This window comes from Urocitellus parryii, chromosome 7 (genome assembly GCF_045843805.1).
Source record: "Urocitellus parryii isolate mUroPar1 chromosome 7, mUroPar1.hap1, whole genome shotgun sequence".
Classification (NCBI taxonomy): domain Eukaryota; kingdom Metazoa; phylum Chordata; class Mammalia; order Rodentia; family Sciuridae; genus Urocitellus; species Urocitellus parryii.
Window position 1 is genome coordinate 149,127,670 of NC_135537.1, and position 26,769 is coordinate 149,154,438.

The 26,769-nt window shown below is 35.4% G+C and overlaps 1 protein-coding gene across 4 annotated transcripts in view; it reads left to right on the forward strand.

The window, feature by feature from the left end:
* Bcas3 (BCAS3 microtubule associated cell migration factor) overlaps positions 1-26,769 on the forward strand; it is a 575,232-nt gene that overhangs the window by 6,254 nt on the left and 542,209 nt on the right. For all 4 annotated transcript variants that reach the window (XM_026398023.2, XM_026398025.2, XM_026398024.2 and 1 more), the window contains exons 4-5: positions 6,365-6,440; positions 12,998-13,104. In XM_026398023.2, coding sequence (XP_026253808.1) covers positions 6,365-6,440; positions 12,998-13,104 — 183 coding nt within the window. The remainder of the gene's footprint in view (positions 1-6,364; positions 6,441-12,997; positions 13,105-26,769) is intronic.

Consider the following 26,769-nt stretch of genomic DNA (forward strand, 5'->3'; position numbering starts at 1 on the left):
CAGAAATAGTGATTTTATCTTTTACTAGGAAGCTCTGAAATATTGTTTTGTGACTATTTTTTTTTGTACCAGAGATTTAACCCAGAAGCACTTTACCACTGAGCTGTATCCCCAGTCCATTGTTTTATTTATTTATTTATTTACTTATTTATTTTATTTTTGGGATGGGGTCTTGCTAAAATGCTTAGGACCTCACTAAGTTGCTGAGGCTGGTCTTGAATTTTCAATACTGGTGTGTGCTACTGTGCCTAGCATACACTTGTTTTTAGTAGTGTAGATACCTTAGTTTTTGTCATGATTATGGTGTGTTATTCCTTAAGACTTCCCCTCCTAAAAGGAATCAAAGTGATATGTTAGTTGAGAGTTAGAACTTGAGAATCTCTAGTTGAGTTCTATTTCCAAAATTGTTACCTTGTCTGAATTAAGAGGTTTTGGGCTGGTTGATGTAGCTAAGTGCTAGAGCACTTGATTATCATGTGTGAGGTTCAGGATTCAATCCATAGCAGTTAAATAAAAAAAAGTTAACTAGCTTTAACTAAATATTACACCTTAGCACAAATCTTTATCTTTTTATGATAAACAGTATTTTTGTGCCATGTACGTGGATATTATTGTACTATTTATTTATTTTTTTATTGGTGGTACTGGGGATTGAACCCAGAGGTGCTCTTACACTGAGCTACATCCCCAGTCCTTTTTATTTTTTGAGACAGAGTCTTGCCAGGTTGCCCAGGTTGGCCTAGAACTTGTGATCTTCCTGCCTCAGCTTCCTGAGTTGTTGGGATTACAGGCATGCACCACTGCGCCAGGTTTATTATGTTAATTTGTAAGATTTTAAGCCCTTTATTGTGCATTTTTTTTTGTAAATGAGAAAATAATAAGAGCAGCCTTACTGTCATCATCTAGTATACTATTACCCAAATTTAACAAATATCTTTTGGCATATTTGTTAAAAGTGATTGTAATTTCCACGCTCTTCTCCAACTGCAGACTTGCTTTCCCAGTTGCACTGCTCTAAAAGGGCATTTCCACATCTAGGATCTGAACTTGTGAGAGAGTCTAGGAAATTCTGAACTCTAGATTTTACTTTTATTAAACAAAATTGGTGTTGCAGGCTGGTGTTGTGGCTCAGTGGTAGAGTGCTTGCCTAACATGTGTGAGGCATTGGGTTCAATTCTCAGCACCCCATATAAATAAATGAATAAAATAAAGGTCTGTCAACAACTAAAATACACACATGTGTGTGTGTGTGTGTGTGTGTGTGTATGTGTGTATATGAAAATAATTTTTAAAAAATTGGTATTGCTTTATTATATTCAGTCAAAAAACATTTTTTCCCCCTTGGGATTGATCCCAGGGGTGCTTTACCACTGAGCAACATCCTCAGCCCTTTTAATATTTTATTTTGAGATAGAGTCTTGCTGAGTTGCTTAGTGCCTCACTAAGATGCTGATGCTGGCTTTGAACTTGTGATCCTCCTATCTCAGCCTCCTAAGCTGCTGGGATTACAGGCATGTGCCATAATGCACAGCTGTTCAGTGAATTTTAATGAAAATAGACCTTGACAGTAAGATCTGTAGGCATATATAAGAAACTATAAATCTTTTTCTTTTTCTTTTTTTTGCCAGGTGCGGGTACTGGGGATTAAATTCAGGCACTCAACCACTGAGCCACATCCCCAGCCCTATTTTGTATTTTATTTAGAGACAGGGTCTCACTGAGTTGCTTAGAGCCTCGCTTTTGCTGAGGCTGGCTTTGAACTTGTGGTCCTCCTGCCTCAATCTCCCTAGCTGCTAGGATTACAGGTGTGCTCCACTAAATGATTTTCTTTCTCGAGGCACTTGGTTAATAAGTCAAATTGCTTGAAACAACCAGAGAGTATTAATAATGAGGCAGTAAACTTTACATGTACAGACTGAATATTTCATTGGTAAGGGGATGCAGAGTAAAGAAAAAAGTGAAGGAAGTTATAAAGTAGCATTAATTGGAACGAGGAGAATGATTTGGTATTTTTTGAGAGAAACTGGCTAGGTGGATGTGTTAGACCCTCTATAGCTGTAGAGGGTCTTGTACTACATAGTATCAGGTTTACCTAGCAATTTGGGGATGAATTCAAACTTACTCCTCCTTTAAACCTTGATCCATGGTGTGAGAGTACAGTTCCAAGGAAAAGTTTTTTTTTCTTCATTTATAATTCATCTCTCCCCTACAGGGTCTCTTTATCCATTTATTTACAAAGACACCTTTTATGTGATTAGGAACCATATAGCGAGCAGTTTTTATTGACTGGAGGAGAAAAACATTGGTTAGAAGTTTGAGGGAAGAATTTGCTAGTGGAACAAAAATATCCAATTGAGTAGTTTCTATTAGGTGGAAAATAGGGGCTACTAAAACTGATAGGTAAAAATAATGGAAATTAAAAGATTAATTTTGTATCCATCAATATAATACGTTAGAAAGGAGGTGTCTGGTTGTTAATCTATGCAATTGGCTATGAAGATCTCGATCAGGTAGGAACAATTTATGTTGTTGGTCCCCTCTATGTGAGTCATTATTCTACTTAATGTAGGAAGGAAGTAAAAATTCAGACAGTAGGTGCTGGGGTTGTAGCTCAGTGGTAGAGCACTTGCCTAGCATGTGTGAGGCTCTGGGTTCGAGCCTCAGCACCACATAAAAATAAAATAAAGATGTTGTGTCCACTGAAAAACTAAAAAAAAAATATTAAAAAAATTCTCCCTCCCTCCCTCTCTCTCTTTCTCTCTTAAAAAAAATCCTACGGATATTGATATTAGATATATTGGTTTTATATGTCAACTCTAGTTATTATCTCTGGGCAAGTTACTGATTCCTATTTCTAAATATTGGTGTCCTACTGTATAAATGGGGTTAATCTTTGTATTCATCATGAGTTTATGTTGAGGCCTAGGATGCCATATATAGGAAGCATACAATAAAGCAAAACAAATATTGAGTAGTCTGTCTTAGAGGGAGCCTGAGGAGAATAGAGATGGAGGGCCAGAGAGATTTATGGCTTATAATCAGTAGTTGATATAATCAAATGAGCCAAAAACATTACAGTTGATAATTATAAAGTGAGCTTTAGCAACTACGGAGCTAGTGGCCATATTTTGCTTAGAAGAGCAAAAATAGGGGAAACCTTTTTTACATTAGACACTTTGTATACTGTTTGGTAGGCCCGAAACAGTGCTTTCTAACTCCTTCCACATTTAATCCAGAATCCTGCTTGGTACTTTGTGGTCAGCTAATTTTTTTTTCTTAATGTTATGTTCCAAATCCTGCACTATTCTGGGAATCATCACATTCATGAAGTCTAGAAATTATTATCTGGTTCTGTAAATATCCCTGTGAAGAGAGAAAATGTGTTATTAGACTAGATATTGGCATTTGTTCATATTACCCACTGAATAATTCTAGTTGTATTCAACTGATAGGGTTGATGGCTGGTCAGAACTGTGAACTGTGCCCTTTGATCTGATAATTTCAAAGGAGAGCATTTTGAAGATGTTGCAGAGGAGTTGGGAGAATGTTGAATAAAACTGTAGATAAGATGTCTTTCAATAAGTTGGTTAAGCTGAAGGAAAGTTTGGAATGTTAGTGATTTACCAGATTAAAGAGAACCCTGACTTAGGGGAAAAAAAACAGAGTTCTTTTAAATGCAATGAAGTATACCACATTGGATCCTGGAAGAGAGAAAGGATTTTAGTGGAAAATTTTGTGAAGGGGCTGGGGTTGTGGCTCAGCAGTAGAATGCTCGCCTAGCATGTGTGAGGTACTGGGTTTGATCCTCAGCACCACATAAAAATAAATAAAATAAAGGTATTGTGCCCAATTAAAACTAAAAAAAATTAAAAAAAAATTGTGAAATCCAAATAAGGTCTCGGGTATATTAATAAAAATATATCAAAGTATGGTAATATAAGATTTTTTTGGATTAGTTTATATAATCAACTTCAACTAGGTGGGGATTATAATAACTCTCTGTACTGTGTTTAATAATCTAAAATTATTCATAAATAAGTTTGTTTTTATAAAACGTTTTGAGGGCTGGGGTTGTAGCTCAGTGGTAGAGCTCTCGCCTCGCACCTGCGAGACACTGGGTTCGGTCCTCAGCACCACATAAAAATATATGAATAAAATAAAGGTATTGTGTCCAACTACAACTAAAAAATAAATATTAAAAAAAAACTTTTGAGGGCTAGGCATGTGGCTCAAGCGGTAGTGCACTCGCCTGGCATGCATGCGGCCCGGGTTTGATCCTCAGCACCACATACAAACAAAGATGTTGTGTCCGCCGAAAACTAAAAAATAAATATTTAAAAAAAGAAACAAAGTTTTGAAACTGAGCATGGTGGCATGTGCCTGTAATCCTAGCAACTTGGAGATGAGTCAGGAGGATCCTAAGTTTGAGTCCAGCCCTGGCAACTTAGTGAGACCCTGTACCAAATTAAAAACTAAGAAATTCTGGAAATGTTAACTCATTGGTAGAGTTCTCTGGGTCCAATCCCTAGTATCACACACACAGAACAGAACAAAACAAAACAAAAAACAAATGAACAAAAAAACCTCAAGACTAAAAATAACAAGACTTAGGAAGAAGATGAGGGTGAGGTGGTTGAAGATAATCAGTCAGTTGGTTCCAGTGAAGATTTTTCTCTTCTTTCAAGAAATTAACTGTTTTTACATACCACTTGTTATTATTTTTATTTTCTTGGTGTTGGGGATTAAACCCAGGGCTTAGCACATTACCACTCAGCTAAACCTTGGTCCCTTCATATGTTTTCCTTTTTTAAAAAGATGATTGAAATTGTATGTATTTGTAAGGTAATTATTTTGGATAGTAAATCTATTAAGGTAACCCTGTCTTTTAGTGGTATTTTTGATCACCATTAGCCTTGTGTGGTATAGTATGGATACATAAATTGGTGTTAAATTGGTATACTATGGATACTTAAATTTCTAAGAGGAAGTGCTGTAAATTTGTATGGGATAGTAATTTTTGTATGCTTTTGGTGCAGCTTATATTAAATAATTGTTCTGCACACTAAATAACTATAAAATTTCAAAAAGTTGCAGATATTTTGTTGATATTCAATTATCTATATGTGTATATTTGTATATATTTGTGCAACAGTATATATTACATATATATGTTGTTGTTTTATTTATTTATATAGTTGTAGGTGGACACACTTTTTTTTTTTAAGAGGGGAGAGAGAGAGAGAGAGAGAGAGAGAGAGAGAGAGAGAGAGAGAGACTGAGACTTTTTAATATTTATTTTTTTAGTTTTTGGCAGACACAACATCTTTGTTTGTATGTGGTGCTGAGTATCGAACCCCGGGCCGCACGCATGCCAGGAGAGCGCGCTACCACTTGAGCCACATCCCCAGCCCCAACACACTTTTATTTTGTTTTTATGTGGTGCTGAGGATTGAACCCAGTGCTTCACCCGTGCTAGGCGAGCGCTCTACCACTGAGCGACAACCCCAGCACCTTGTTTTATTTTTTTAATTATTATTTTTAAATATTTATTTACTTATTTTTTTGTTTTAGGTGGCCCAATATCTTTATTTATTTATTTTTTATGTGGTGCTGAGGATCGAGTGCCTTGTGCATGCCAGGCCAGCATGCTACCACTTGAGCTGCATCCCTAGCTCCCCTTGTTTTATTTTTTGATTCAGGGTTTGCTGGGTTGACCAGGCTGGCCTGAACTCCTGGGCTGAAGTGATCCTCCTGCCTCAGCCTTCTGATTAGTTAGATTACAGGCGTATGCACTAGAGCCCTGCTCTATGCGATTTAAAAAATTTAAAATACAAACATGCTTCATGTAGAGATGAATCCTTTTAAATACTGATAAGTATTGTCCACACTAGTTAGCCCTTAATATTTATCTTTGTGATCCTTGCAGGCTTGTAAGAATTAGCTGATAGGTTGGATCTAGAAGCCAGATAATAGGTGAAAAAAATAATACTCTTGAGAGCTGTAGGTATTGTGTAATTGAGAAAAAGCACTGAGGGATGAATTATATAAAGGTGGTAGTTTTAAGCCTTATTCATTGACCAATATAGGTGGTATTTTAGTTTTTTGTGCCTGTGAGTTGTTTCTTACAGATTGTGATGATTATATTTTTAGGTGTCTGCAATTTTTTAATTAGTTAAAAATTATCTTTTTAACCAAAGTCATTAGACTTCTTTATGAATATCCATCAGAGTCATAATGTTCTAAAACGTGTTAGTTACCAAGATAGAGGATTAGTGCAGTTGGAGAGGGATAGAATTGATTTTACTGAACATCAGTAATAGAGCTGTAAAACATTTTTATTTAAACATTTCTGTTTACTATACAGGCTTACAGTGGAACATCTTTAACAGAAGAAAAGGAGAAAATAGTCTGGGTCAGATTTGAAAATGCAGATTTAAATGGTATGATTTAAACTTTTTTGGAATATGTGAATTAAATGTTTGTTTGGGGTTGACCAGATCCCAGAAAGAGAACTCTTACTGTAGTCCAATTATTTTCTTTTATAGTAACTTTTTGGCTTTCAGAATGAATTCATTTTTAATTAAAAGGTAACACCCACACTACAGAAATTTCTTTAGAACAAATATATATTGTACAAGTCTTAAAGTTTAACACAATGTGTAGCCTCAAACTTAAATTCAAGTGAATTAGGATTTTCTTTGGAAAGATGTTGTAATTCAAGTTCGATCAATTTTGTAGGATTTATAACTGCAAACTAATCATTTGCAAAAATGTTGAACTTTTTAGACTTTAAAATTATTTTTGTCTGAACAGAATTTGTAAGTCCAATGTCTGTTTTCATTCATTGCCTTTTTCCACTCTTTTTCACAAGGGGACTGCCTGCCCCTCTATGTATTTTCCAGTCTTCCATAACTATAAAATTTCAAAAAAGTTGCAGCTATTTTGTTGATATTCAATTATCTATATGTGTATATTTGTATATATTTGTGCAACAATATATGTTACATATATATGTTTTATTTATTTATTTATTTATTTATTTATTTATTTATTTAGTTGTAGGTGGACACACTTTTATTTTATTTTTATGTGGTGCTGAGGATTGAAGCCAGTGCTTCACCTGTTTCTGTGGTTTTTCCTCTGTGGTTTTAGTCTCCCCTGGGCAACCTACCTGCATTCCAGTTTCTGCACTCCACCCTTAACCTAGGAGTAGTGATGGCTTTCTATTGTTGCTCATTGAATAGGTTGCCTCACAGCTCCATAGACCACCTCTCAGCTCTTTTATCACCAGTATAATCTGTTGTCTGCATTAAGTTTGCATTTTAAAATATAATAAATTATTTTAATTTCCTGTTTGGGAATTTACTAATATCATATCTTGGGTTTTTATTTCCTTAAGACTTTTTGTTTCTAGTTTTTTTTTTTTTTGGTTGCAGATGGACACAATACCTTTATTTTGTTTATGTATTTTTTTATGTGGTGCTGAATATCAAATCCAGTACCTCACACATGCTGGGCAAGTGCTCTACCACTGAGCTACAACCCCACCCTCTAGTTTTTTTTAAATTGTGATAAAATGGATATATGCTATTGTTTACCACCTTTAAAAAATATATATGTATGTATTTTAGTTGCTGATGGACCTTTATTTTATTTATATATGGTATTGAGAATTGAACCCAGTGATTCACACATGCCAGACAAGTGTTCTACCGCTGAGCCACAACTCGAATCTTTTTTTTTTTTTTTTTTTGGTACTGGGGATTGAACTCAGGGGCACTCAACCACTGAGCCACACCTCCTGCCCTGTTTTATATTTTATTTAGAGACAGGGTCTCACTGATTTTCTTAGCGCCTTGCCTTGCTGAGGCTGACTTTGAATTTGTGATTCTCCTGTTTCAGCCTCCTGAGCCACTGGGATTACAGGTGATCGTCACCACGCCTGGCTCACTTTAATCATTTTTAAGTGTATAGTTCTGTGGTATTAAAAACATTCATAAAAGTTGAGTGCAGTGGTACATAATTGTAATCCCAGCTACTCAGGAGACAGAAGAGAAAGGATTATTAGTTCTAGGCCAGCCTGGGTAACACAGCCAGACTGTCTCAAAAAACAACAATGAAAAACATAATGTTTGTTGTATAGCCATCACCACCATCAGTCTCCATAACATTTTCATCTTATAAAACAAACAGTATTCATTAAACAATAATTCTATATTCTCCTAATTCCCTATCCCCTGTCAATCACTATTCTACTTGGTATGATTTTGACTACTCTAGGTACCTGTGTGGAATCAAATAATATTTGCCTTTTTTGTGACTGGCTTATTTCATATAGCATAATATCTTCAAGGTTCATTCATGTTGTAGTATATGTCAGAATTCCTTTTTTTGCGGGGGTGGTTTACTGGGAATTGAACTCAGGGGTACTCTACCACTGAGCTACATCCCCAGCCCTATTTGTATTTTATTTAGAGAGAGGGTTTCACTAAGTTGCTCAGCACCTCACTTTTGCTGAGTCTCTCTTTGAACTTGTGATCCTCCTGCCTCAACCTCCTGAGCTGCTGGGATTACAGGCATGTACCACTGCACCTGGTGTCAGAATTCCTTTTTAAGGAGTTTAACATTTCATTGCATTGTATTTACATACTACTTATTTTATTTTATTTTATTTTTTTTGAGATGGGGTCCTTGTTCTGTTGCCAAGACTGACTTTGAACTCCTGGACACAGCAATACTTCTGTCCCAGTCTCCCAAGTAGCTTAAATTATAGGTGTATGCTACTAAGACCAGACAATACCACAGTTTTTGATCCATTTATTTTTCAGTAGATACTTGGATTTCTTCCATGTTTTGGCTGTTGTAAATAATGCTGCTGTGAGCATTGGTGTGCAAATATCTCTTTGTGTTCCAATTCTTTCAGGTATATACTCAGAAGAATTGCTGGATCACATGGTGATTCCATTTTTAAATTTTGGGGATCTGCTTTACTATTCCCCACAATGACTGTATGATGTTCTATTCCTACTGATGATGCTTCTCCACATCCTTTTTTTTTCTTTGAATTTTTTCTTTTTAGTTGTAGATAGACACAATACCTTTCTTTTCTTTGTTTTTATTTTTATGTGGTTCTAGGATTGAACCCAGTGCCTTACGCATGCTAGGCAAGCGCTCTTGCCACTGAGCCACAACCCCAGCCCCTCCACATCTGTTTTTTATCTTTGTTTATTGTGGTCCTGGGGATTGAAATTAGGGCCTTGCTTCTGCTAGGCAAGTGCTCTATTATTGAGCTGTATTCCCAGCCTTTTTTATTTAGTGATAAGGTCTTGTGATAAGGTCTTGCTAAATTGCCTAAGCTGATCTCAGACTCGCAATCCTTCTGCCTTAGTGTCTGAAGTAGCTGAGTTACACTCCCAGCCCCTCTGCATACTTTTCAACACTTGGCATTATTATTATTACTTTATGTATTAGCTGTCCTTGGAGATGTGAGTTGTAGTTTTGATTTATGTTTCCCTAATGCATAGTGACTTTAAGTATCTTTTCATTTACTTATTGGTCAGTAGTATACACTAGTCCCTTGTTATTCATGATTTCACATTCCATGGTTTCATCTATCTTCAATTAGCTATGGTCTGAAAATGTTAAATAGGAAATTTAAGAATAAAACAATTCACAAGTTTTAAATTGCACACTGTTCTGAGTTTCCTGATGAAATCTTGTGGGTTTGTGCTCTTTCCTACTCTGTTCTTCCTGGAATATGAATCATATATTGGACAGTATATCCTCTTTATACATGCTACAAGCTTGTTAGTCACCCAGTAGTCTTCTTGGTTATCAAATCAGTGGTTGCAGTACTGCAGTGTTTGTTTCTAGTAACTTTTATTTTACTTACTAATGTCCCAATAAGCAAGAGTAGTGATGTGATGCTGGCAATTTAGAGAGGCAAAAGAGAAGCCATAAACTGCTTCCTTTAAGTGAAAGATCTTGAGTTAATAAGGGAAGAAAAAGGTATGCTGAAATTGATAAGAATGAATCTATGTGTGAAATTTTGCAGAAGAAAAATTTTTTATTAATTTTGGTTTCATATTGCAAATAGCAGTATGACCACAGTGCATGATAAATGCTTAGTTAATTTGGAAAAGAAATTATTGGTATTTTTTGTTTTTACTGTCTATGGTTTTAGGCAGCTATGAGGATACTACTATATCTGTAGAAATGTCTATTGAAGTCCTTTGCCCATTTTTGAAATTTTCCCCCAGTGTTCTCTGTATATGCTGTTTATCAATTCCTTATCAGATATATGAATTGTAAACATTTTCTCCTATTCTTTGGGTTGCCTTATCCTCTAAGACTTAGTATGTTTTGCCTTATTTTCCTTGTGGAGCTATGGTTCAGGATGAGAAAGGATGAAAGTCACTTTTACAGATTGAGTTTACTTAACTTTGAATTCTATTAGCTTGTTCTTTCATATAATATCAACTTCTTGGCCCTTCTTTGTGAATAACAAAACTCTTATGGATGATAATTTATGATATCAATGACAAATATTTTTAGAAATGCTTTTTTATTTTGGAACATTCAAATAACTGAAATTAGTATTAAACTCCAGTCTGCTGTGTGTGTGTGTGTGTGTGTGTGTGTGTGTGTGTGTATAAGATAGTGCGCACTATTAATGTTACTGGTAGTCAAATCCAGGGCCTCGTGTCTGCTAGGGAAGTGCTTCCCCAACCCCATCTCTTTGAAATCTTATTATATTTTTAATTTTATTCTTTTTATGATTTTCTATTGGATTCCTTCCTTATTAGAATATGACTTGTCTTTCTCTTCTTTTCCTTCATTATTAATATTTGTAACAGACAACAGACAACATTATAATAATTTAGGTTAACAGTGTAAGTTGGCTTTATTATTTTATTTTATTTTTTGTAGTACTGGGGATCAAACCCTGGTCCTCATGCATGCTAAGCAAGTATCTACGCTGAATTATGTCCTCAGCCCAGTTGGCTTTATTTTTTTGATTCTAGAATCAGATAATACTTTATTCCACAAAATAGAAGAAACATTTAAGTGGATGGAGCAGAGGAAGTTGGTTTTATAGACAAAAGGGTTGAAGAAAGCAAAAACAGCAAAAATTGAATTGATCACTTCAAAGTTACTTTCCTTGTAAGTTGGAATGGGGTAATAGAACAATAGAAAAACAATTGATTAACATCAGGTTACTTCAGGTTAATTTTTTTTATAAGGATTAAAGGATAGGGAACTTTATTTTCATACCAACTGAAACTGGCCTGTTTGGGGAATTTGGCCATTATCTCTCTCTCTCCTGGATGCCAGTGTGATCAGATAGGAGTTCTGTTTTGGTATTGTGAATTTAAGTATGAATGAATCCACTTTGGTGTTAAGTCAAAGCTGTTGGGGGCTAGAGAAGGAGCTTAGTCCAAAACAATGACACTCTATAACTTTCATTTAATAATACCTATCTCATATTATATACTCTTATCAGCTTTCTTTCTTGGGAAATATATATATATATTTTTTTGCTTTGTGGAGATTAGAATGTGTTAGAGAACTTTCTTTTTAAAATTTTTATTTTATTTTTTTTGCAGTACTGGGGATTGAACCCAGGTCTTTGTCCTTCACAGGCAGCACTCTCCTGATGAGCCACTTAACAATTGTTTTTAAATTTTGAGACTAGATCTTCCTTAGTTGCCAAGGCAGCTCTTGAACTTTCAATCCTCCCATCTTGACCTTCTAAGTATTTGGGATTACTGTGATGCCCCTCTGCCCTGATTTTAAGGTTTAATCTTATGTTCTTGGTAAATCGTTGTGGGTGCTCTTCTTCTAAACTGGGATTTGTCTTTTCATTCTTCTGATGACAGTGGCTTATGATTAACAGAAATTCTTCATTTTAATGTAATAAGGAATGGAGCAGTAGAATTTGCTAGTCTTTTATGTTAAAATTTTTTTCCTCTCAAAAAGCCCGTCCTTAACACTGGGATGATTAGAAAAAGTCTCTTGAGAAGGTGGGAGAAGATGGGATTCAAAGCTCAATGGATGGATTTACTTTAGACCAAAAGAAAGACAACTGTAATTGCTTGGAATGAGAAGAAAATAGTTCAGGTATAAATAGGTCTTTGGCAACATGAGATTTCCAGTTTGTGTAGTGAAAGACTTTATTTGTGGAATGATAATGGTTAAGTCTCCCAACTAGCTGGAATTACAGGCATGTACTACTATGCTAGGTGGGGTTTTATTATTTTTTTAAAAAAATTAGCAATGGTCACTACAGGGCAGGCCTGGTGTGCAAGTCTATAATCATAAGGAGTCTGGAGCCTAAGGTAGGAGAACCCCAAGTTCAAGGTCAGCCTGGGCTATTTAGGGAGACTCTGTCCCCAAAGTAAACAAGACTGGGGATACAGTTCAATAGAAGAGGGTTTGTATAGCTTACGTGAGGCCCTGGGTTCAATACCCAGTACTGAAAAAAAAAAAAAAAAGAAAAAAAACAACCTTCTGGTTTTCCTTTAAAAAAATTTTTTTTGTAGTTGTAAATGGACAGAAAGCCTTTATTTATTTATTTTTTCCTGTGGTGCTGAGGATCGAACTGAGTACCTCACACATGCTAGGCAAGTATTGAGCTACAGCCCCAACCCTTGTTCATTGTTTTTTAAATAGTGCCTTCTGACTGGTCATGATGGAGGCCTGTAATCCCAGCAACTCTGGAGGCTGAAGTAGGAGGATCATAAATTTGAGGTCTGCCTCAACAATTTAGCAAGGCCTAAGCAACTTAGTGAGAACCTGTCTCAAAATAAAAAATGAATGTAGCTCAGTTGTAAAGCACCTCTGGATTCAATCCCCAGTGTACAAATAAATAAATAATGTACTCTATTTACTTCTGCTTGCTCTTGAATTAGAAAATTTAAATAATTGTCACATTAATAACATTACGTTGTTTTCTAGATTTATATTGTTTAATTGTGTTTTCTTAATTCTACTACAGATACATCAAGAAATCTGGAATTTCATGAAATACATAGCACTGGGAATGAGCCACCACTGCTGGTTATGATTGGCTACAGTGATGGAATGCAGGTCTGGAGCATCCCTGTAAGTATGCAGTTGGTTGAATTCCCAAAACAAAACATCACAGCATGTTAGCTTATATGGAGGTAATTTTATACTTTTATTAAGGTCTCATCCATTTATTTTACAAGCAGTTCCCAAGACATTGTCATTTGTACAATGTAATATAAGGAATTAGGAATGAGGGGCAAGTGGCATATCAAAGATACTCTAGGGCTGGGGATGTGGCTCAAGCGGTAGCGCGCTCGCCTGGCATGCGTGCGGCCCGGGTTTGATCCTCAGCACCACATACAAAGATGTTGTGCCCACCAAAAACTAAAAAAAATAAATAAATATTTAAAAAAAAAAAAAAAAAAGATACTCTAAATGGTTAATAGAGTGCAAATCATGATTCATGCAAGATCTCATTTTTCTTCTTGGTACCTTATTAGGAAGGAGTTATTATTATTTATTATTTGTCCTGCTATACTCAAGAGTAAACTGAGGCTTGTGGAAATTTTTTTTTCTTCTTTTTCTTTTTTGCAATGCTGGGGATTAAACCCAGGGCCTCAAGCATGCAAGTCTAATGCTTTTCAACTGTCTCAATTTTTATTTGAGACAATCTTACCAAGTTGATAAGACTAAAAGTTGCTAAGACTAGCATCAAATTTTTGATCCTTCTGCCTCAGTCTCCCAAGTAGCTGGAATTACAGGCATGTATTACCAAGCTAGGTGGGGTTTTATTATTTTTTAAAAATTAGCAACCATTAAAAGTATATTTAGGGGCTGGGGATGTGGCTCAAGCGGTAGAGCGCTCGCCTGGCATGTGTGCGACCCGGGTTCGATCCTCAGCACCACATACCAACAAAGATGTTGTGTCTGCCGAGAACTAAAAAATAAATATAAATATTAAAAATTCTCTCTCTCTCTCTCTCTCTCTCTCTCTCTCTCTCTCCTCTCTCACTCTCTCTTAAAAAATATATATATTTATTGGGGCTGGGGATGTGGCTAAAGCGGTGGCATGCTCAGGGTGCTGGGTTCGATCCTCAGCACCACATAAAAATAAAATAAAGATGTTGTGTCCACCGAAAACTAAAAAATAAATATTAAAAAATTCTCTCTCTCTCTCTCTCTCTCTCTCTCTCTCTCTCAAAAAAAAAAAAAAAGTATATTAATACTGGGGACAGTGCTGTATGCCTGTAATCCCAGCATCTCAGGAGGCTGAGGCAGGAGGATCACATGTTTGAAGCCAGCTTTGGCAAGTTAGTGAGGCTTTAGGTAACTTAGCAAGACCCTGTCTCAAAATTTAAAAAAGTGAAAAAGGGCTGGGTGTGTTTCTCAGTGGTTAGACACCCTTGGAGTCGACTGAACCCAAAGGTACCTTGTTATCAAAAAAAAGGACTGGGGTTGTAGCTCAGTGGTATAGCACTTGCTTCACATGTATGAGACACTGGGTTCAATCCTCAGCACCACATAAAAATAAATAAATAAAATACAGATATTGTGTCCATCTACAACTAAAAAAAGATAAAAAACAAAACAAAACAAATATATTTTTTCAGTGCTTGGGAGGCTGAGGCAGGAGAATTGTAAGTTCTAGAACCAGTTTCAGCTACTTAATGAGGGCTTAAGCAACTTTGAGACCCTGTCTCAAAATAAAAAACAAAAAGGGCCGGGGATGTGGCTCAATGGTCAGGCACCCTTGTATTAAATTCTCAGTACCAAAAATAAATAAATAAATAAAATGGAAAAAAAAAAAGGGTTGAGAATGTGGCTCAATAGTTAAGTACCCCTGCGTTCAATCTCTGTTACCATAATACATACATACATAAATACATTTTGCATCAGTTAAAACTTGACATGGTACAAAATTCAATAGGTAGAAAAGTGTCAACAAATTTCTTTCTGCTCTGATCCTCTATTTCCCCTAACCTGAGGCAACAAGAAATTGTAATTTGTGATGTATTCTTACAGCTATATTTTATATAAATAAAATAGATATAATACATTTCTTTCATTTTTGTTCTGAATCTTACTGTTTTTATTCATAATGTCAGTATTTAGAGAACTTCTTCATTGACATTTTTTTCTTAATTGGATGCTAGGGAATCATTAAATGCAGGTCCTCATGCATGCCAGGCAAGCACTCTACCCCATTCCCTACACAGACTTTTATAGGTACATAATAATTCTGTTATTTGAATATTCTTTAATGACTTGTTCCTTATTGATGAAAATACTTTAAGTGTCCATATTTTTCATACTAAAACAATGAGGTAGTGAACTTGCACAAAGGTTAGTCTCTATATCTGGGTATCTATGTAGGATAAATTCCTTTTGTTGAAATCTGAGCAGGAGTTTATGGCTTTTTTTTTTTTTTTTTTTGTACTGGAGATTGAACCAGGGGTGCTCTACCACTAAGCCACATCCCCAGCCCTTTTATTTATTTATTTTTTGAGAGAGTTTCGCTAAGTTGCTGAGGTTGGCTTTGAATTTGTGATCCTCCTGCCTCAGCCTCCAAAGGCACAGGGATTATAGATGTGTGCCACTATGCCTGGCTTCCATTTGTATTTTGGTAAATATTTTACACTGCAAAATAATGATCCTGGTTTGCCTGCTGAGTTGTGTGTGTGTTCTAGCGTGACAAAAAGTAAAATGTAAAAGTAGGAGAGACTGGGGAGCAACACAGCTCAGTGAGATGTAGTAAGGACCATGTATTTTGGCTTATCTCATATGTCTTCCATATGTTATATGTTTGGCATGACCTAAATATTATATCTCTCCATTAGATGGGTGAATCTGTTGTGCAATTCTTTTGCTGCTAGAAACTTTCGGCCAATAAAATTTGAATTCATATCTATAATAAATGTTGTTACCAAACTTGCTTGACACTGTGTGTTAGTGAGTGTGTGTGTGTGTGTGTGTGTGTGTGTGTGTGTGTAAGTGTGTGTGTGAAATTTTTCCTATTTAAAAAGTTACTTTTTTTGGGGAATTATGGTTTCTTCCTAGAAGATTTATAAGTAAACATATTACCTCATATTTAATAGACATTAAGATGCTTTTCACTATAGAATTTGGCCTTAATGCCATAGGGATTAGTATATAACAATCACATTGACTGCATAATTCTTTAACATTTTCAGTTAAAAAATTATTTATTTCTTCATAAATCACTGGTGATTACCTTTTCGTCCTTTATTTTAATTATTCATAAATCATATATATACATACACACACACACACACACACACACACATACACACACACACATTTTTTTTTAATAGTACTGGGGATTGAACCCAGGGGTGCTTAACCATTGAGCCACATCTCCAGCCCTTTTTAATGTTTTGTTTAGGAAAATGGTCTGTCTGAGTTGCTTAGGGCTTTGCTAAGTTGCTGAGGCTGACATTCAGCTCACAATCCTCCTGCCTCAGCCTCCTGAGCTGCTGGAATTATAGGCATGTGCCACCGCGCCTGGCCCTTTATTCTTTTTTTTTTTTTTTTTTATTTTTTCTTAGTTCTCGGCGGACACAACATCCTTTGTTGGTATGTGGTGCTGCTGAGGATCGAACCCGGGCCGCACGCATGCTAGGCGAGCGCGCTACCGCTTGAGCCACATCCCCAGCCCAGGCCCTTTATTCTTATCAATAGTTGTCATATGGTTTAGAGTTGGTTTTTTTTTTTTTTTTTTTTTTTTAAAGATTGGCTTTATTTTGTAAAGGCACAGAATCCTCCTCCTCCTTCTCCTCCAGCTGAGGATCTTAAACATGTTATGCAAGTGTTCTACTGCTGAGCTTTACCCCCTTCCCCTCTTTTGCTATTAGTTGTTTTGCAAGGCCCTGCAATGTTTTTTTGGTAATTTAAGTATGCCAAAGGTGTAGACAGGGTCTGGGATTGTGGCTCAGTGGCAGAGCGCTTGCCTCACACATCACTGGATTTTATCCTCAGCACCACATAAAAAGAAGTAAATGAGATAAAGGTATTCTGTCCATCTACAACTAAAAAATATTTAAAAATTTTTTAGTTGTTTATGGATCATTATTATTATTATTATTATTTTATTTATATGTGGTGCTGAGAATCAAACCCAGTGCCTCACTCATGCTAGGCAAGCACACTACCACTGCCCTAAAAACATATTTAAAAGGTGTAGACAAAAGACTCAAGATCTGGCAGTTTTTTTTTTTAAACATACCAATACTTCTTGGTCATGATTAGAGGAAAGGATTTTGTAAAGGAGGTGTTTATTTATTAATAGAGATTTCATTTGCTCCATATTCTGTTTGTTGACAGAGTTGAAGACAAAAAGGAAGCTATAGCTTTAACCAGAAGTTTGGGCCTTGTGTGATTAGGGGTGTTGACTGGATTGAGCACATTCCTTTGGTGGGACTCAGGTTGTTTTAACTGCCTACTTGTTTGGTTGTAATTACAGGTGTTACTTTTAATAGTTTTAAAGTTAACTTGTATTTATTTCTGAACAATTTAAAGTTCTTCATTGCTCCTTATGCTAAGATTGTGTTTTGAGGGGCTTGAATAATCTTTTCTTGATGGAATTTTCTTTTGACTAGTTTTATACTATTATAGTAGTATATTCTTTAAGTACTGTTTCATGAATTAGGAGGCAAATAAGCTTATCCTGGGAAAATAAGCTTATTTTGGAGTATTGATTGAGCTCTCAGTATAGCGATTTATATACATATTATCCCAGCTGATGTATACTACCGGGTAGAAATTACCTTCTTTCGTAGGTGGTAAGTTCACAGTGCTTGTAAAAGTTGGAACTAGAAGTTAAAGATTAGCTGAGTTCAAATTCAAAGCCTAAACCTAAAAGCTATGATTCATTACTTCCCAAATGTGATAGCAGAAGTCAGGTAGTTTAGTTTTTGTTTTCATTTGTAAAATACCTTTAAATATTCATAATTAGCTTTTTTTCCCCCTGCCTTCTTAATTATCTTTTGTAGACTTTGATGACTGTTAACCATTGCTTTATCTACACTTACCACCAGTCAGTCACTTTTTCTGATCATTTTCTAGATATTGGGGAGTTTCACATTGGTCAACCTAGAAAAAGTTCCTCTTGTGACTCTTTGCCCATGCTAAATCATACATGCTGCTTTTCAGTAAGTGTGGGAAAGCTGGAAGTCAAAACCTGTTTAAACCATAGTAGTTTTTGCTTCTAATGTGTGTAAAGGGCTCCCATTGGTTGATGTTAATTTAATTTTTTTTTGGCATGCTAGGGATTGAACCCAGGCGTCATGGATGCTAGGCAGGTGCTCACACTGAGCTAAATCCACAGCAACTGTTTGTTGGTTTAATACAACTGTGAGCTTTCAATTAAGAGAATAAACATACTCTGGTAAAAATTTATTTTATTATTATTATTTTTTCCTTAATGGGAATTAAACCCTAAGGTGCTTTAGCATTAAGTGACATTCCCCAGCCCTTATAGTTTTTTGTTTTGAGATAGGGTCTTGCTAAGTTGTCCAGGTTGGCATTGAACTTGTGAACCTCCTGCCTTAGCTTATGGAGTAGTTGGATTTATAGGCCTCTGCCATCATGCTTAGCTCTTCTCTCAATTTTAGACATTGATTTATATTGATTAACTTGGTCCCATGATCTATGAAGATTTAAATCCATGTATTTGTTCATTTATACAGCACAGGTTTGGGATATATAGTTAAAGCACAATAGATGTGGTCTTTGTGGTCGTGGAGCTAGTAGGACAGAGAAATTTAAATAGGAACAAATTAATTTACAGCTTAAATTGAAATATGAAGAGAATTATGAGACTATAGATAAGGAAGTGGCATGAACTCAAGAATAAGATTCAGTCAGGGTCAGATTAAAACAACAAATACTAGTCAGAAGCTCTGAGGTGGAAAATTTCTTTATACTGAAACATTGATTTATATTTTTTAAATTTCTTATTTTTAAGAATATGAAATAAATATCTTTATGATCATGTAATTTGGAGAGATCAATATAAGTAAGGCTCTTGTTATATTTGCCAAATTGCATTCTTGCAAAGCCATGTCATTTATGTTTACCCTATTTACTTATTAATTCATTCACTTAGTAAAGATTTATTGATTGCTCATCACATGTCAGACTGTTGAAGGTTCTGGGAAAACAACACTGAGCAAAACAAAGCCATTCTTGTGGAATTTCCACTGTAGGTAGGTGGTTTGTGTTGCTCTGGGTTCTTATTTTATGTAGGATGGTCTTGGACAGGCTCTCAAATATCCAGTCCAACAGAGGTACAGAAGAAGAAATATCCATATGGGTATCTGAAGGAGGAGCTTTCAAAACCAGGTTGAACATTGTAGTGGGACTATACTTCAGATATTCAAGAATAACGAGGAAGCTGTTTAGGTGGAGCTGTGTGGGCAAGGTGAAGAGTAGAGAGAGATGTCCAAGGGCTGACATAGTGGTGGGCTGAGGCTTTCTCACCACTGTAAAGACTTCTAAAATTTTGAACACAGAGCAAAATTGAATTAATTTTGTCATGAAAACATGAATACCCACTACCTAGGTTGCATTCTTTATTAGATTTTATTATGCTTGCTTTATCTCATATTTATCTTAGTGTATTTAAAGTAAATGCAAACATTGGCATGCTTGCTCTTAACTACCTTTGCATGTGTATCATTAATTAGAGTTCATTATTTGGTTAGTGTTTATTAAGTAAAATTTATACTAAATTAACAAAAATTTTATTTTGGCTTTGTGGGGATTGTACCCAGAGCTTCACCCATGCTAAGCAAGTGCTGTGTCACTGAGCTGCAAACACACAACCCAAATATACAAATCTTTTTTTTCTTTTTAATTATTGTTTTATTTATTTATTTTTGAACAGGGGATTTAAACTTGGAGCACTTTACTTCTGAGGTACATTCCTAGTCCTTTTTTTATTTCTTTTGAGACAGGGTCTCAGTAAGTTACTGAGGCTAGCCTTGAATTTACTGTCCTCTGGCTTCAGCCTCCGAATCACTGTGTTTGCGAGTATGCACCTCCATGTCCAGCCAAATGCATAAGTCTTAACTGTAAATTTTCTGAGTTTTTTTTTTTGTCCTGTGTATTGAACCCAGGGGTGCTTTGCCACCAAGTCACCTCCCCATGTCCCCTCTCCCCTACATGTTTTTTTTTTTTTTTTTTGACATAGAGTCCTGTTTAATTGTCCAGTCTGGCATACAACTTGTGATTCTCCTGCTTCAAGTCTTCCTGATTGCTGGGATTATGGTCATGCATCATTGCATCCAGCTCTTGGGATTCTTTTATTCTTTTTAAATAATCCATATTTCGTATTAAATCATGCAAATGTATTCATTGCAGCATGTGGAAGATGGAAGTTGTGTGAAACAGTGTATTTTAGTTACAAAAGTTAGCATTTTTGTTTTCTTGAAGCTTTGCTTATACTTCAAATTGACACTAGGTGTCACTAACACATTGATCTAAGAAAAGTTGCAGCTGTTCTTGAAAGGAAATATTTGCCCTAAAGCTTTTAGTGTAGCTTTCACACGCTGAAAGCTTTAGAACAAACATACCAGGGCATATTTGAGGTAAATACCAATTAGTATATTATTTATTAGAAGTTTGGTGCCAATAGACCTTGCCATGTTAAGGAAGCAATTTTTATATGCTTCATTTGGGAATAATATAAACTTAGTGATTTGAGTACACTGGTAAGCATAGAATGTTTGGACCACAATCAAAATGTTGCTTTTGTTGAGAACAGGGACTTATTTTGGTTCCATTCTCTTACTGGAAAAATAGTAGTAGATGGCTTGTTAATTATTTGCAGTGGAAATACTAGGTGTTACGGAGTGAAAAAAAAAAAAAAGAAGAAATGAAGAGAATATTGATTTAACTTCTGGAATACACCCATATTAGTAGACAGATATATTTTCCCTGTGTATATTTCTAATATATCATTTAGAGAAGTCTTACATCTGAAATTTAATTTTCCATTGAGTTCTAATAATGTAATAGTGGCATTATATGACTTTAGTTGATTTGATATAGGCAGTGGATACTATGTGAGTTCAAAATTTATTCTAATGAGACTCCTTGTTGGTTTTGATCTTTTTGACATTTTTTTTTACCCTAAAACAATATATTATTTGGATACAGGCTGAATTATGAATCTGTGGAAGGTAATTTTTAATTTTTTTCTCAGTTTTATTGACCATCTGTATATTAAAGTGTGCATATTGTAAGCATATAGATTTAATTCTTATATATATATATATATATATATATATATATATATCTTTCAGCTGTCACCTGATTTAAGATACAGAATGCTTCTCTCACCTGAGAAGAATCCCTCATCACTTCTCTGTCAACACTGTCCTCTTTGTACCCCCAAGTAACCACTATTCTAATTTCTGTCACCAGAGATAATTTTTTTCTATTGTACTTGATTAAAGAAAGTGATTATAGATAAGACAGTATGTTTTCTTTTGTCTGACTTGTCTCTTAACATTGTGATGGTGGGATTTTTTTCCATGTTTTACGGGTAGTACTTATTTGTTCTTTTTATGTATACTATCTTATGAAAATGAATGCAGAATGTTTCATAAAATTCTTTACATGACTGGAAGACATTTTGTTTCCAGTTTTATAGTATAAAAATTCAATAAAGCTTATGTTGAGTATTCTTTAGGATTTTCTTCTTCTAAGCTCTTCCTCTTCCTTTTTTGCTTGGTATTGGAGATTGAACCCAGGGGCACTTTACCACTAAGCTATATCCCTACCCCTTTGTAGTTTTTGAGTCAGGGCCTGGCTAAATTGGCCGAGGCTGGCCTCAAACTGATCCTCCTGCCTCAGCCTTTTGAGTCGCTGGGATTACAGGAGTGTGCCACTGCACTCAGAAATTGAATATTTTTGTATGGTGTTTTTAGAGACATATGTTATTCATTTCTTTTGGGTATTGACCTAGTATTCAACTTGCCATGTAATGGGGTAGGTATATGTTTAACTTTGGTAGACACTTATAAACTGTTTTCCAAAGTGGTTTTTAACAACTTTGTATTCCTATCACAGTGCGTAAAAGTTCTAATTGCTCCACATTCTCATCAGTAGTTATTATTTTCGGTTTTTAAAAATTTTTAGCCATTTTGGTGTTGGTATCTTATTATGGGGCTTTAAAAATGATTTTTGTTTTGCAGTAATTTCAAATTTTATAATTATTACAAGGAATTCCTATTATCCTTTATGCAGATTTACCAGATATAGATGTTTTGTTCCACTTGCTTTTATCATTCTCTCAAGATTGTGTGTGTGTGTGTGTGTGTGTGTGTGTGTGTGTGTTGCTAGGAATTGAACCCAGGGTTTTTGTGCATGCTAGGCAAGTACTTTATCACAGAGCTATACCTCAGTCCTGTGCATATTTCTTTTCTGAACCATTTGTAAGTTGAAGAAATTATGTCCCCTTTTCACAAATAATAACCATAACACTAAAACCGGGACATTTAATTTGATATAATAATAGTATGGAATCCACTATCCATATTCAAATTTTATCATTATTCAACTAGTTTCCTTTACAGCTATTGTGATACTTTCACAATGTTGTCTTTCTTTTTTATTTTTCATCCCAGGGGTTGAACAGAGGGGTGCTTAACCACTGATCCACATCCCCAGCCTTTTAAAAAATTATTTATTTATTTATTTTAAAATTTATTTTGAGACAGGGTCTTGCTAAGTTGCTAGGGCTCTGCTAAATTGCTAAGAATTTCTTTGAACGTGCAAACCTTCCGAGTGGTACAGGCATGTACCACTGAGCCTGGCCATAATGTTGTTTTTTGATGGAAGGAATCTAGTTCAGATAATTCACTCGTGTGTGTGTGTGTGTGTGTGTGTGTGTGTGTGTGTTACTATGGGATTTACCAGGGATGCTGTACTGAGTTATATCCCCAGCCCTTTTAATTTTTATTTTAAGACAGGTTTTTGCTAGGTTGCCAGGCTGGCCTGCAACTTGAGATTCTCTTGTTTCAGCCTCAAAAGTTGTTGGAATTACAGATGTGTGGCACTGCTCCGAGCCAGATAAGTTAGTCTTTGTTGTTGTTAGTAGTCTTTGTATCTTTCTTTACTCTAAGGTCATAAAAATTATCCTGTTTTTGTTTAGAGTTTTTTTTTTTTTTTTAACCTTTAGGTTAAAGATCAATTTAAAATAATTCCCCCCCTCATGGTTCTAGGGATTGAAACACCAGGGCCCCTGTGCATGCTAGCAAGGGCTCTACCACTAGGCTACATCCCCAGCCTTTTTAAATTTGAGACAAGGTTTTGCTAAATTGCCCTTGAATTTATGATCCTTCTGCCTCAGTCTGGGATTAGAAGTGTGCATCACTGAGCCCATCTGAAAGGGGTTAATATTTTACACAGGGAATTGTCTGAAAAAATAAGGCATAAGGTATGCAAATGAAAGTCATTTATGTTTGTGATTCAACATTGCCACTATTAATGTTTTTGACTAGATGATTCTTTTGTGTGGAAGGGTCTTGTACATTGAAGGGTATGTTTGCAGCATCAGTAGCCTCTATGTACTATATAAAAGATATAGCCCACAAGTGTGATAATCAAAATTGTCTCCAGACATTGCCATGTGTCCCCTGGTTGTTACCTCCCTAGGATGAGCAGTATTGCTGTAGAGAAAAATATGATGGAAACTGCTGACTCAGATATCTGTATTGGGATCTAGATAAACATAAAATTTAATGGGAAAATTACTTATGGGTAGATAAGAAAATCAGGAATTGACTATGTATAGGGGTATATGTATATCAGTAAGAAATGTTTTAATGTAGAATTGAAGTATCTTTGTTATTTCTATATATTAAAGTGAAAGTTTTTCTATTATAAACCCATCTTTTGCTCAATATATCTTTCAAATTGATTGTCAATAATCATTTGGCTTATTCTGATAAAAAAGGAGTATTAAGAAATGCCATTTTTTTTAAAGTTTTATAGTTATATGTAGTGGTTGGTTTCATCTTGACATGCACGGATGAGGTGCTTTTTAGTTTATACAATATTTCATTATATGCAATACTACAATTTAGTTAACATTTAAAAAAATTTTTTTAGTTGTAGTTGGACACAGTATCTTTATTTATTATTTATGTGGTACTGAGGATTGAACCCAGTGCCTCACATGTGCGAGGCAGGCTCTGTACCCCTGAGCTACAGTCCCAGCCCACTTATGATCAATTTTTAAAAACTAGAATTCAAATCTATTTCATTTATTTATTTTTATACTTTCATTTCATTTATTTATTTCTGTGTGGTGCTGAGAATTGAACCCAGTGCCTCACACATGCCAGGCAAGTGCTTTGTCACTGAGCCACAACCACAGCCCCTTATTTATTTATTTATTTATTTTTTAAAGAGAGAGTGAGAGAGAGAGAGAGAGAGAGAGAGAGAGAGAGAGAGAGAGAGAGAGAGAATTTTTTTTTTTTAATATTTATTTCTTAGTTCTCGGCGGACACAACATCCTTGTTGGTATGTGGTGCTGAGGATCGAACCCGGGCCGCACGCATGCAAGAGGAGCGAGCTACCGCCTGAGCCACATTCCCAGACCCACAGCCCCTTATTTATGATCATTATCTTTTTAAAAAGAAAAATACAGCTGGGTGCGGTGGTGCACACCTGTAATCCATGGCTTGGGAGGCTGAGGCAGGAGAATCATGAGATCAATGCCAGTCTCAGCAACAGCAAGGCGCTAAGCAATCCAGTGAGACCCTGTCTCTAAATAAAATATGAATTAGGGCTGGGGATGGAGCTCAGTGGTCAAGTGCCCCTGAGTTCAATCCCTAGGACCAAAACAACAACAACAACAACAACAAAAGAATAATATAAGCAGGGCATGGTGGCCTGTGCCTATAATCCCATGGGAATCTGAGGCAGGAGGATCTTAACTTCCAGGACAGTCTGGACAACATAGACCCTGTCTCAAAAAGCAAACAACAACAACAAAAAAAAATGTACAAATAAAATGTATACATTTGATGATTTTTTTTCCTTGTGTGTGTATATGTGTGTTAATGTAAGAATGTGTGCCTGTATGTATATTCATACAAGTAAATGAAACCACCACTGGGAAGAAAGCATAAGGACATTTTTTATATTCATGGAGTTTCCCAGTGAGTATTCCTTCTCTGTGCCCCCCAGGTTAAGATAATCACTATTCTCTCCACAGATTAGTTTGCACGTGTTAAACTTTAAATTGATGCACACAGCGGGTAATCTTTTGTGTCTGACTTCTTTTGGTCAGTGTCTATTTTAGATTCATCCTACTCAAGACATAATAAAATGATGGATTAAAGGCAATCCATTTTGTATGTGTGAGTGATTATGAAGTGTTTATGACAGCTGCTAGGCCAACACTCTTTATAATGGTGTTACATTGACTTCTGAACACCTTTAAGTCTGCCTCCAGGCATGTGTGTCAGTGTAGTCTGAGTTGTGTTACATTAACATCTACCCAAAGTTAGATCTTTTGACTACAGAAGTGTTAGTTGCAAATGGGAGATACCATTAGAGCAGCTTCAAAGAAATGGAATGATATTTGGATTGGTGCGTGCTGGCTGAGGTTTTGAAGTGTAATGTCTAAATCAGCGTCCCATAACTGAAGGAATGTGTGAGTTCCAAATGCTTTTCTTTGATCTTCCCTTAGAAAATCAGACTGAAGGAGAAGGTCATAGTCTCCTTAAGATACTTGTATGTGTGCAAAAATTTGGAAGTATGAAAACAGGATCACAAGTTCCATTCATTATTTGTGTTCTGTGGTTTTCATATTGTTCTTGAAATTCACTTCAGGTTTTCTTTTTGTATTTAGTGTCAAGACCAAAATACAGACTGCTTTATAAGTCTCCTTTATGTGGTTAGCAAGTATCTGTCCTATAAGTTGTTAGTCCTCACAAATATGCATTTCAGGTGGTTTTTTTTGGTTCACTTTTTTTTCTTCCTTAATGGTATACATAATAGGTTACAGAGATGCTTGACACTCTGACATTAATTGAATCATTTGTGGTCAGGAAGTAAAAAATAAAACAAAAATCTTATTCTCCTCTTCCCCCTGAATTTCAGAGCTTCCTAAAGGACTGCTCTTTACCACTAGGAAGAATTCTTCCAACAGTGCTCTCTTAAGTTTTTGAAAGTGTTGCATTAAAGCTGTAACACATAAAACACTGATAGTGACATGTTAGAGAAAAAAAAAAACTGCCTAAGAATTACTTTGAATACAGTATATCAGTAGGAAATTCTGAGGCATTTTGAGGCTGGACAGTTTTTGGCAGTTTTTTTTTTTTTTTTTTTGTTGTTTGTTTGTTTGTTTCCTTATCTATATGAAAATATGGTCATCTCTCATGGGGGATTGGTTTTAAGACCTTCCCTACTCCACATGTCCTAAAATCTGTTATGAAATTAAAAATACTGGGGAATGAATTAGAGCAAATTATATTACATGCTTGCATAATAATGTCAGAATGAATCCTAATATTATGTATAATTTAAAGGAACTAATAAAAATAAATGAAAATAAAATGTAGTATTCTCCTATAACCTACAGATATCATCATATATACTTTATATCATATCTAGATTATTTATAATACCTAATACAATGTAAATGCTTTGTAAATAGTTACTATACTTATTGTTTATGGAATAATGAAAGGAAAAAAAGACCACATCTGTAGTACATTTGTA